General features: G+C 41.7%; 1 protein-coding gene across 2 annotated transcripts in view; it reads right to left on the bottom strand.

Moving 5' to 3' along the window:
- Window positions 1–13,599, bottom strand: part of RCL1 (RNA terminal phosphate cyclase like 1) — a 45,389-nt gene that overhangs the window by 15,691 nt on the left and 16,099 nt on the right. For both annotated transcript variants that reach the window (XM_007065597.4, XM_037901887.2), the window contains 3 exons: window positions 12,875–12,999; window positions 10,424–10,549; window positions 4,061–4,217 (listed from right to left, as the gene is read on the bottom strand). In XM_007065597.4, coding sequence (XP_007065659.2) covers window positions 4,061–4,217; window positions 10,424–10,549; window positions 12,875–12,999 — 408 coding nt within the window. The remainder of the gene's footprint in view (window positions 1–4,060; window positions 4,218–10,423; window positions 10,550–12,874; window positions 13,000–13,599) is intronic.

Genomic DNA, 13,599 nt, shown 5'->3' with positions numbered 1-13,599 from the left:
TACAGATCTAGGTGATAATAAGGGTAACGGTGGTGCGATCAACAGCATACAATACTGAGTGATTTCCTCATTGTGCACTAGCCAGAGGTTAAGGCTGCACGTTTTACAATTCGGTCATATGAAGAGAACAGTTAAGGTATTATGTTAAAACTGAAAATAAGTTTTGCCCATTTGCCTAACTCATATAGATTAACAGATTCTTCACAAACTTAAACAACTCTCCAAAAAAAAAAAAAAAAAAAAAACACCTTTTAGCTGAGACCAAGTATGGAAGATTTCAGCCCAAAAGGAGATACTTGAGAAAGTTATAAGCAAGTGAAACATTGAAATGCATAGCCTAAGGTGAGTTGCAATATATTCAAGAAACAGTTTACTGAGTTATCATCACAGCAACTATACTTCATTCTAATCTGGCAGCTCTCTCAGTGACATTAGTTTTCTCTATTTCCAATTAAATTAAATTTTCAGCACTAAATACACTCTGTACATGCGTGCCTCATAAGAGCTGGCTACATTTGGTCAACACCAGTAGTTTCTTCTCTCATTTCAGAGTGCATTTGAAGTACTTAAAGTGGATAAGCACTCTTTGTTAATCAGAAACTATAAATAAGAGGGCAATTGCTGAATCATTTGTAAGACTGAAAGCCTATTATCCACGTGAGAATTCAGCACAATTGAACAGTAGTCATTTAAAATCAGTTTAACACACACAAGGTTTTTCTAGAGTGAATACAAAAAGTATGCTTGTGGTAGATTGCAATACATGCAATTTACTTACTCAAATGCTGCCTTGGCTACTTTCTAATACATAATTCCACCCCGTACACGTACCAAATGAGAGGTTCTGTAAACTCATTTCCTCCCACAAAAACCATATTGACTAAAGCAGATAGTGATAAGATATTATCTTACTTTAGGCAGATATAACAAAGTTCCTCCTTTATTTTGTATAGAGGATCCTTTCAGCTCGAATAGAAAAAGAGCACACTAACAGGGCTATCCTCTCTAAACCAGTGATTTCCTTCCTAATACCATGCAAAAAAACCCAAACAAACAGAGAGAGACAAGACAGTGTGACGCTCTGCACCTCAGTGGGACACCCTACACCCCCATGTTCATCTTTATAAAATGACTGTGTGGTATCCAGTGCAAAGTGTGTCATGCTGGGTATCTTCAGAAGGCTCATGATGCACTGAGCATGGCAGTTATAACGTTGTTATAGTAATTGTTACAGTAATGATATAGTAAGGTTGTAGGTTATAATTTCATGTATATAGTTATGGGGCTGAAAATGTACCCTCCTGGCTTAAAACAAGCTCAGGCAAAAACTCTCCAAGAACAGGGAGGCAGTTCACACCTCTTCAGGGCATGGATGTGACAAACCCAGCCCAGCCTCACAGGAACAATGGACACTGGCCTAGGCAGCAACAAAAGAATCTGTTAGACCCTGGAGGAAGTCACCCCCTTCCTGTGGGCAGTTTGGGACTGCAATGAGGTAATGCTCTGAAGAGGGGGGGCGGGGGGCGGAGGCCAAAGCCAAGAGGAAAGAAAGGACATAATAAACAGCAGAGACATTTTGCCATGCTCTCTCTCTTCTGCCTACATCTACAGACACCACCACCACCAAGCGACTGAACCACTGGTCAAAGGGGAGAGCCTGGCTGAAGAGCAACTAGCCAGCCTGTGGTGAGAAGCATCTAAGTTTATAAGGACATTGAAAGTGTTAAGATCAGCTTAGAATGCATTTTACTTTTATTTCATTTGACCAAATCTGATTTATTATGCTTTGACTTATAATCTAGTTAATAAATCTGTTTGTTTATTCTGCTTGAAGCAGTGTGTTTGGTTTGCAGTGTGTCAGACTCCCTTTGGGAGAACAAGCCTGGTACATATCAATTTCTTTGTTAAACTGATGAACTTATATACGCTTGCAGCATTCAGCGGGCATAACTGGACACTGCAAGATGGAGGTTCCTAGGGTTGTGTCTGGAACCAGAGATACTGGCGAGTGTCATTCGCTTGCAAGTAGCTGGGAGCAGCTTACACGCCTGAGGCTGTGCGTGAACAGCTCAGGAGTGGGGGTTCTCACAGCACAGCAGGGTAAGGCTGGCTCCGAGAGTCAAGGACCGGGGAGGCCTAGCAGATCACTGGTCCAGATAACACCAGAAGGGAACGTCACAGACAGCAAGATACAGTATCTGCCCCTTATGATCCAGACACTCAAAACCATTCATACACATAATGCTCTGCATGACCAAAATGCTGCCGTACAGTTCACAAGCCAATTCTGATGACAGGTGTGCAGTGCCATTTATTACACTGGTGAAGCCCCACTGAACTAGTGACTAGAACTGAAATCTAGAGCAGGGATTCTCAACGTTTTTCTTTCTGAAGGCCCCCCATGCTATAAAAATGCCAGGGCCCAGCAGAGGGGTCTGGGGCTCTAAGCTTTCTGCCCTGGGCCACAGCCAGTCTAATGCCCTGCTTTGTGGCCCCCCTGAAAGCGGCTTGTGGCCCCCCAGTTGAGAACCATAGGCCCCCAGTTGAGAACTGCTGATCTAGATATTCCAAATGAGGCTTTCATGTACACCCTTCCACTCCTCCCCTTCACTTATTTTGCTGATATTAACCACAAATCAGACCCATCATTCAGACGGTCTCTAATGAGACTACTGCATAGAGGCTACTATAAACACATTATACATGCTGTATCTTCTTCCTATTACCTTGGGCCCAAGAGACTGAGGGAGCTAGATGCCCAATGCCTCCAGTCCAGCTGAAGAGAGGAAGCCCTGACACTGCTGCTGCTCTCAGCTGGAAGACATGCACTAGGCCACCAACCCAATGGCCCTGAAGTCCTCTTTCAGTTTGGCATAGCTATGTCTCAAAAGCATCACACGAAGTGCTTCCTAGGCTTTTTTCAAACAGGTTCCCTGAGCACAGGAAGGGAAAACATGAATCCCCGCACAAAGCAGTCCAGGGAGGCTTTCTGCTACGCCTGATATGACTCCAATTTTGTGCAGTAAGGCAGCATCTCAGATGTCATCCTTTGGCCTAATCACTTTGGTTATCTTGGGCAAGTCGACAACTGCTAAGCAACCAATTTTATTTTTTTTTAAAGCAAAATACAGATGGATTTTCAAATACAGCATGTAGTAGTTCTGCTGGGATGCACATTACAACTCTCTTGTATCTCTGGTAACATTTCACACTTGAAAGACTTTCCTTTTCTGTTTCTGGGCACTGACCCTGCAGCAATCTCATTCTCTTATTAAAAAGAATTATTACATTTGCTCATGACAACACAACAGAGACAAAGAGCTTTTTACAGCCAGTCCAATGAAAATGGCCCAGTTGTTTACAGACAGAGGTGGAGAATACTTGGGGCCCTGCAGTCAGAAAGTTGTGTCCTCCAAATGACTCAGGGTGGTACACATTCTAAATATGGGACATCTCACAGTATAGTCAATATTGTGGCAAGTCATTTACTTTTAATGGTGTCCACCACAGAATGAGGAGGACAAGATCCACCAACAACGTTCTTCACAATTGATTAAGACAGTCACAGGTCACTTCTTTGGCTGGATTCAAAGCAGGCAGCTCTATATCTGATTACCAACTACCTGAATCAGCCACCGTCCCATGTTTATGTACACCATCTTTGTATATGTTGGTGTACATAAACATGGGACAGTGGCTGATTCATATAGTTGGTAATCAGATATAGAGCTGCCTGCTCTGAATCCAGCCAAAGTGACCTGTGACTGTCACTGTCTTAATCAATGTGTGAAGAACGTTGCTGGTGGACCTTGTGGATCTTGGAGAAAATGGCTGTCTAAATGCAGTTTAATATACTTCCTATATTAACTAAGCTTATTATTCTAGAAAAATAAAACCCTCAATTTGGGTTTTAAAAGAGCAGTAAACTGGTACTTGAAGCCCAACAAAAGGCTAGACGTGACAGAAACATGCTTCAAATGAAAGCGACTCTCCTTGCACACTACCTTTCCTCCAGTTACATCCACAGGACGGCGAAAGAGAGAATACTTTGGCTACTTACTCTGTAAATCTCCTCAAGCAGCAGCTTTGCACAGTTCAGGCCGAGTTCTTCTGGGAGTACAGCAGTTCCCTGGCCCTGGGGATTAGATGCCAGTTCAGCACCCAGAAAAGTGCCATTTGTGGTTTCTGCGACAAGGGACAGGCCAAAACCTGGAGACCTGAAAGACAACGACAGAACTGAAAGGTGTATTTGATTACAGTATGTGAAGAGCTAAAAGGAAGAAACTAGTTCATTCTAACCTTCTCATACAGGTCTCCAACAGTGCTCTCTGCTAGGAGGCTACTTGACTTGCACTGAATAATTGGTTACTCTAACAGCATTTCAGGATTAAACCAAGCCAAACGCTGCCTGCTATTATGGGGGTTATATTTCTGCCATTCCCAAGCCTAACATGAACAGTCTTTATAAGTTCATTTCATCTCTCTGATTACTGTTGCTTCCACCTCATTTAAAATCAAAAACAAACATTCCCTAAGGAGCCAAACTCTCTTTGGAAGAATGCTTCTAGATTTGGCAAGATCAGAATACAAATGTGGCACCAGATGCAAGTAATTAATGCTTTACTCCTGTATTATTCACCAGCTCTCCTTGATTGTTTCCACTTTAAGCCAACAGGTCAAAGCGTCACTTCTCTAGAAGAATTCCGTAACACCTATTCTGTGGAAGAATCCCCTTACCACAAAGCCCAGAATAATGCCAATATACAATGCTACCTTATTTTACTGCAGGTGTGAAGATGAGGTTTGTCTTACCAGAAAGCCTGAAGAGCTCTGTGTGGCTCAAAAGCCTGTCCCCATCACCAGCAGAAGTTGGTCCAATAAAAGATATTACCCCACCCACTGTGTCTCAGAAATCCAGAGATAGCTGAGCAGAGTTTACTGAGAAGTCCAGACAATACCCTTTGTCTTTTATTCATACAGTTGACTCATTTTAAGCTTTAGAAAAAAACTGGCAATTGGCTATTAAAGTTAGCTTAACTCTCCTCAAATGTGTAAGTTTTCATACAACATATGAACTAGGGCAAGTGCCACTGGACTTCCTCTCCCCTACTCAGGCCTTTTCATCAGAATGGTCTAAATCTAAATTCTTTATTACTGACCTAACAGCAAGGGATGCCTCCATACCGAACACAGAGCATGAGAGCTATGCAACCGAACCATACCATGTGCACCTCCTCAATGCTTCTAATGCCCCTGAGGTTTATTATGGCTCCCGAATGCCTTACAAGATCTAGTTCTGCTGGGATAAGAAAGCACCCTTGACTGCTGTAGGACAGTCAAAACATGTAGTTCATTCACAAAAATGGCACTAAGGATGATTTTGCACCCAGAACTTCCGGGGCTCAGAATGATGGCAAGAAGTTGTTTCAGAAGAATATGCATGATCTACAACAAATGCCCCATACATCACGATGGAGAATTCTAGCATCAAACTCACCCAAAAGTGCATTGTCTAGACCAGTGTTTCTCACCTGGTGGGTTGCAACTTCAGGGGTGGAGAGGTGTCATGAAGGGCTATACGGGGGGTCAGGAGGCATTGAAATTTGTATTGCAACCTCAGTCCCTCACTCCTTGAACACCCTTCCCCTTGAAGGTCAAGTGTTCTCTGTCTATGACGTGAAACACACATGCAAATAAATTATATATGTTGCTGTCACTGATATATTTACTATAAAACTAAGAGGGTTGTGAAAATGTTTGCCTTTGAATAAGGGATCACCAATCTGAAAAGGCTGAGAAATGCTGATGTACATGAATGCACAGCTACCTGACATCACCAATAGCAACTTCCTAAGAATCCCGAAGTATATGCGTTCACACAGAGTGACAAATGAAACAGCATTCTCTGACGCTGACCAGCATATCATAGCTTTTGTTCTGCTCAGAGTTTGGAGAGAGTTTTCTGTATCACTTTAAGGGTTTGAAAAGTAGAACTTTTGCCTTGTTCTCAGTTTCTAATGGCTCACATATGACAAGCAAGATGAACTCACAAGCTACAAGTCTCCAATTGCTAATTCACTAGTCACAAGACTGAGAGAAAGCTCACGAACACAGACACAAAAAAGACCTTGTGCTACAGCATCTCACATATGAGACACAAAAATCAAAGCCTGCCTCTTTTGCCATGAATGCCATTTGCTTTAACTGTTATCTCAAAAGAAGATCTTGAGGGTGGGAGGTACTGAAAAAGGTAAATGATTGCTCAAAGGAGGGATACAACAAGACAAATCAAATGACTAACAGTTTAATCTTTTCTGAATTCAGTTTGAGTAAATTACATGCCATTCAATCCTAATGGCTGCAGACAATTATGCCACAACCTGGCACGATTTCTCAGTGGCAATCTCTGCTCAAGAGAGGCCCCCTTATGGAGACTGGCTCGCAAAGTGTCAATGAGGAAAGGGTTCTCCTGTATGAATGGGAGTTCAGTTTTAATTGTCTGTCTGGGGTGTGAGGGAAGGGAGAGAGATTACGTTAGAATTTCCTTCAACTACAGGAGTCAATTAGGAAACTCAAATTCCTCCTACAGTTAAGTAATCCATGCTTCCACCTCTCATTTGCTCCCCATGACCTCTACATTTTACACTCTGGATTTTTGACACACCTCCTTTGCCCCCTATTTCACCTCACTCACTCCCCTTTTTCCCCGCCGGGTGTGAGGGGACTGTTCTTTGACAGGACCCTTCATTTACTCCTTCCTGTCAGAGACCCTGCATCACTCTAGTAATCCCTTCAATTGAGAAGGACAAGGTGCGGTTTCCTCAAGAACTCGTGGAGGATTCAGGCGGCCATAGCACAAGAGGACAGGTCCCTAAAGAGCACAATGAGGTGCTGCCAGCTCATGCTGACCCATGCAAAGCAGTGAAGTCAGCCCCATTCAGCCATGCACTGCTGCTGAACCACTACTGCAGCTTCTCCACACCAGCCCCTCCCACCCCAGGAGAAAGCACTTGTATTGCTTTCTCCCCACCCACAACCCCACACATCGCATAGCCCAGCAGCAGGCCATGTAGAGTTAAACCGATACACCTCTTGGCCAGTTGAATAAAGCTCATTACAGCTACAAAGGAAGTGCTACACACTGAAGCTGCACAAATACATTCTCTGGTTGTTGCTAGTTAGGGGGCTTATGCAGCATGCCACTCTGCTCCTAATTCTCTCCACCCAGTCAAATGGAGAAGGTCCATTTCTTTCTAGGGCAGCTTACTTGCTGCAGAACAGCTTCATCTAGATCCTCCCAAAAAGGGAGTTTTCAAGAGTACGTGGAATGCACAAGGAACAGCAGGGATCCCACCCATATCTAACCGCCTGTGTTTGCAGAGCAATGTGGGAAGTATATTAAGACATGTCCTTTCTTCTTGTCCTCCTACTTGGAACAGAGACAGAAAGAGCATCTGGAAAGTAAGATGGGAACAATGCCAAAGGACGTCATTTCTTGGTGGCTAGCAACCACGACAATGCTCTGTTAGTACATATGCTCTCTCGCTTTCACAAATCAGCAAAACCTGCACATGGTGACAATGGATTTGGCTCACACAAATGAAGATCTAATTCCACCTGTAGTTGCAAAGGGCATCTGCTACCATTTGCATTGATGAACTTTCTGGTGCAAGTCCCCAGACATATAAAGAGAGAAATACAACTCAGAATTTCTCACTCCCCTTTTCAGAGGTGCTTTAGGGGTTGTGAAAGATGCTAAAATGATAGATTTCCTGAAGATGCTGGCATAGAGGAAGGGACTCTGCAATCCTTTTTACTTGGAAGTCAAAATCCAGGATGGTGCATATGTGCTTGATTAGTCATTGCTAATCCTATTTATCCACAAGACAAGGACAATGCTGGAAATGACAGGGCAGGCTTCCACATGCTACCTTGCTAATTTGTGCCAACCAAGACCGAGGAACCAATTGTAAGAATGAGGGGAGTTCAGTCTCCAGGTCCATTAAGTCCTTAGCCCATCTCTGCAAAGGCTGCCAACCCAGGTGCCAAATGCCATAGTATTTTACAATGCAGACATGTCTAAAAGGAGTTTGTCTTAGTTCACTTCTTTTTACCACTTGGCTGGCAGGTAAAATCATGCCCCAGAAGTGAAAGGGTTCATAACCTTGGCTTACTGTTAATACCTTGAGCCACAATACTTAGTCTCCAGAAGTGTTAGGTGAAGTGTGGTGAAATGACAGAAAAGAAGATAGTTTCTAAGAAACGGTCTGAAACAAGCACTCATTTCATATAAAGTAGCTTACAGTCAACAACAATTCTGTGCAGATTTTTAGACTTGCAAACATAACCAGCTACAGGGTAACACTTTCCAAATCACTTATATTCCATTTTCAGAGGTGACTCAGCAGCCTAACTCATTAGAAGCACCTTGTTAGATGCTTTTGAATTTTTATCCATAATCTATCGTAAAGCGCTTTGAGCTGTTCTGACTCAAAGGCACCGTAAGTACAAAGGACTTCACTTTTCAGCTGCTGAGCCCTTGGCAGATCCCAACGGCTATGACTGAAGTTGTGGATATTCAACATTTCTGAAAATCCAACACAAAGTATTTGATTTACATGCAGTTTACATGTACAAGGTGTCAAACGGGGGGTAAAATGCACCCAGAATGCTAGGCACTTATATGGCCCTCATCACCACAATATCTAAGTGCTTCAAAACCATTTATGGATTTTATCCTCAACACCCTTATGAACTAGGGAAGTATTACCCTCATTCTACAGGTGGGGAACTGAGGCACAGAATGGATTAAATGACTTGCCCAAGATCACACAGGGTGTCTTGTGGCTGAGATGAAGCAGAGCCCACTTCTCTTAAGTCCCAACCCAATGACCCATCCACTAAGCCACCCTTCCTACCCACAACTTGTCAGACTCTGGGCCCAAAAGCACTTGCAATAGAAGATTCAGAGAGAAATCACAGAAGAGAGCAAATTGTGGGCTTATGGAGCTGGACAGAGTTTTCTGAGGTGGAGTGGGAAGGTACTTAGCAAACATTAAATGGGAAGCAGTTCTAAGAATGCAAGCTCTGGCAAGAAAGTAGGCAAAAGAGACAAAGGGAGCCACTACAAGACAGACCTGGTGGTTAAGGAAGAGATGCATGCAGGACACACTGACTACGGTATTAAGTATATTATTGTGATGATGCTATTTTACCAGCTACAAATCCATACTGAAGAACAGGTATGAGGGCCACGTTGTGCCCTTGGATATATGCACAGGGCTCCCTTAGACTTCAGCACGGCTCCTGGGCATGCATACAAGAACATGGCACAGTCTTCATGATGTACAATAGGCGTCAGCACTAAAACAAAATTTCAAGTGTCCTTCACAGTATTTACAACACATTGGCCTTTTGAATCTTTTGGAGAAAGAAACAGTTTTGCAGGTGATCATTCATGCCACCACATAACCATGCACAATACCCTTTTATTCCTTTGTCTTCCAATTACCAGCCTGTTTTCAATTAAAGCACTTCCCTTTCCCCACCAACAAAACAAAACAAAAAACAAAAAAACAAAAAAAAAAGAGTGCATTGTTTAAGCAAGTGAAAGACAAAATGACTGGAACAGTGTTTATTCGGGGTGTTGTGCATATTAGAAACTGGAAAGGCTAGAGACAGTTATTCAAGGTTTCCTTCACCTTCACCCACAAATGACAAGTTACTGGAATTTGGTAGGTCTTAACAAAACGGTCCCTCAGTTTGTCATATTATGTCAGAACTACAATATCTCCACCTTGCTTCACTTTCACATTTTGCTAATGAACCAGATCAATAACATGTATTAGTATAATGACTTTTACTAATGCTCTCACTCATTCAGTTGGAAGCCTAACACTGACCTAGGCATCAGACTTCACGATGGAAGTGTGTGGGGGGAAAAAAGTTACCACGTATAGGTCAGTAATGAGTTTTGCTATATTTAAATTGTTTGGTCTCACCCTGCAGGTAGCACCATTTCCAACAAGAAGCTATAATCAGGTTCGAATCAGAGCCTTCACACCATATCTACTCCACTCGCTGAACTTTTGCCGCACCTTATACACAGTGCTAAACTAAAACAAATTAAACACTGAAGAAAGCACTCAAGGAAATGTTACCTTCAGTGGATGTACTGTAATGTTAAGTTGCATAGTTAAGAAGCACACTACATAAATCTAGACACAATATTTTGAGGACATGCACAATCAAGTATTTCATTTTTCTTGTAAAGACTCATTCATTATACAGCAGAACAGATGACCAGGTCCTGAAGATTAAATGCACTATCAAACTTGATCGCATACTTTAGTCCAAAATATCAAACTTAAAAAAAACATTAGTATGATTTTATGTTAGATTCCTTGGAATCCTTGATACTTACTTTCCAGAACTGGTACCCTTCATGTGATCTGTGTAGATATAAATATCTGGTATAAACTTATTTAGGATGCTTCTTGCTGAATCCACGATTCTGTTTGCTATCTGTGGCGACACTCTGACAGAATACCTATGTTATGAAGTCAAGGAATTTATTATGATAGGGAGGTACTTTAAACCAGAAAGATGGGTAGCGCACAAAGAAGTTTCAATACATTCTTTTGGATATTTCATTTTGCAATCTGTCCATTCATGGATGCCAGCCCATCTTTCAACCTGAATTTATACTTTTCTATAGCTGCATGCATTCTTATTATTTTCTACACATATTTTTATCATTCTGATTTTGACAGTGAAGCCTGTACAAAAGACCATACTATATAACTAAGCAAACTCCTGTCTTAAAAGATGACCTTCAAAGAATATTTTTTTAAAAGGGCTGCATTACCTTTTGCTTTTTTTGTGTGTGCAGGCCTGAATGGTTGTGGTTTTGTCCTACCCTTTTAAAGGACTGGTGGAGCGAGTGGGGTTCTTCTTGTTTCTGGTGTCTTAGAAATATCAACAATATGAACTCTGGTCTTCCTGAGCTTTGCTGGAGGACCTCCTGTAGAGGAGAGGGTTTCAGATCTCTCTCACCTTTGCAGAAGAAGTGGGGTACCAAATCTTTAAACAAAGACATCCTCTCTCCAAAATGATCCCTAGTTGTGGAAGTGGGGTTTATCTCCAATGGCCTCCTTCCACACTTTTTAAAATACTTCAGATTTTTCAATTAGAAGCAGTAACAACGATTGCTCTATCCATAGTTTCAAGGCAGCAATACTGCCCCACTGTGTGTTGGGGAGAAACCCATGTTCAAAAGCCCAGAATATTCATGCTCTTCCTGACGGTTAGAAAGCAAAATGCCTGAGAAACAGCTACTCACTACACGATATTGCTTTTCATCTGGCTTGCCAGAGGCAACACAATGCCACTGAGTCTGATAAGAGTGAGCAAGCTCAGGGAAAGAAAAAAGAAAGGCCATATTTAAAAAGGGGAGGGCCAATTCCAGCGTAGCTGACCTGTGATGGTGCACTGAAACACGGGCAAGAAAGGAAAAGGGGATGTTAAGATTATGACCATGCATCTGTGTGTGAATTGACAAAACAACATATAAATATACAGGGTGGAAGCGAGAGAGGCATGGAGAAGCTGTTCTCTTCATTCAAGTCACAGTTCTGGAAAGACTGTGACAAAGAGTAGAATGCAATCAAACACCTAGCTGCATCCTTGTTGATCTTACAGCATATGACTGAATCAACAGACTCTTTTAGCCTGGTGACAATGTACTAATCCCAACACTACAATCTGAGATTCTGGACAGAGTGATCCATTCTCATGCATATCACAAGGGAGATAATGAGAAAGTGCCACAAGTAAAAGGTGAATGCACTGTAAGTCAATGCCTCTGGCAGGAAACCAGTCTCTGCTCCAGCTTTCCCTTCAGGCTGATGGAAAATGGATTGCTTGGGACTTTTCTTTTCTTTTTTTTTTTTTTAAGTTTATAGTTACAAACTGAACTACAAGTTACACAATGCTCAATGGGAGCAGGAGCTCATGGGTGCTGAACTCCAACACTGTTTCCCCCACAGGGAAGAGAATAACTGCACTTCTGATTGAGTAAACTTCTTATTGTCTTAATACGATGGGAACAGAAGGTTTGAGGAAGATACACTGTGAAAAACAAGAGGAAAGAACACACTAAACATCAAGGTCTGTTCCATATGTTTGTGCAGTACGAGCTTGTATTTTGCCACAGTGTTCCATTTTCCTTGCATTACACATCATCCACTTCCGTCCCTGACTGTACTATTGGAGGTCTAAGAGCTAACAGATTATACTAGTAACACAGAAGAGGCATAAATGCATGTGTGGGCTGTGCAGTACAAACTGAGCTTAAATTTAGGCTCTCACCGGACATACATTTAGTATAATCACTATTAAATCAAAGGAGCCTAACAGGTCAACCTATAATAAATCAACTCAAGTTTTTAAAAAAAAAATAAACCAACCTAATAGTGAGATTCTCTTTTTGGTGTTGCTATATGACACAGAATCATACAGATGTAGAGCTGGAAGGGACCTTGAGAAGTCATCTAGTCCAGGTCTCCACACTGAAGCAGGAGTAAGTGATAGGAAAGCATTTCTATTTTCCTTGCTACTTAAGCATTTCTGGTAAAAAAACAAAACAAGCAAAAAAAAAAAAAAAACTTCATCTGTTTTTCATTTTTTTTATTTACTTGTTTCCTGTTGTGTTTTGGATAAGGACTTCATACTGTTATGCTGCAATCCAATAACCTGTGTGATAAGCACCACAATACGTATCTATATTACTCTGGTGTACACTGAACCACATGATAAATCGCTATCCGCAGAAGGTTAATGAAAAGAACCACATAGGGGGGGAAAAAAAAGATACGCTGTTCCTCTGATCCGTTTGATTTTGCCAGGGTCTGTGAACTGAATGGGTCGCAAGACTTTCCTAACTGGACAGGCAAATATCACCTCCCCACCTCCTTTGGGGGGCATTCCTCTTCTCGTTATCTGGACACCACAGTAAAAAAAGGAGAAAACAGGTTAGCAAACAAATGAAAGACTACATCTACAAATTCAAACGGATGACTTTTATTCCACTTATCCTAGAACAGTAACAATAGAGGCCAGTGTCACATGAATACAGGAAAGGCAATGCTAACACCTAAGGCAATGCTAGAGCTAATTTACACCAAGAGGTAAAGATCATTCTCTATCTAATTTAAAATAGGATGGGCAATGCCTACCACTGAAAAATCTCCACTGAAGATTAAGTCAAAGGGATAATAAAAACTGGAAAAATGACTTGCTTCTGAAGGAATTTCATGAAGATTCTCAAATGCTTAGCACGCAAAGGACTAAATCAAATCTCCAACTCATCCTCATAAACCAAAAGGAAAGCAACAAGGATACAGATCTTTCAGCCTGTCAGAAACAGCAAATATTTTAAATAATTAACCTGTGTGCACACTAAGTAGGTATTATAAAAAAAAAAAAAAAAAAAAAAGGCAGGCAATAGTTAGGAACTCCTGTCTGGTAGGAAACAGTGAGGAAGGGTTTTGTTTTGTTTTTTTTTAAATAAGGTTAAGTTTGGAGGGACCACAATTTCTT

Source organism: Chelonia mydas, chromosome 5 (assembly GCF_015237465.2).
Source record: "Chelonia mydas isolate rCheMyd1 chromosome 5, rCheMyd1.pri.v2, whole genome shotgun sequence".
Classification (NCBI taxonomy): domain Eukaryota; kingdom Metazoa; phylum Chordata; order Testudines; family Cheloniidae; genus Chelonia; species Chelonia mydas.
This window is presented reverse-complemented; position numbering and strand designations above follow the sequence as displayed.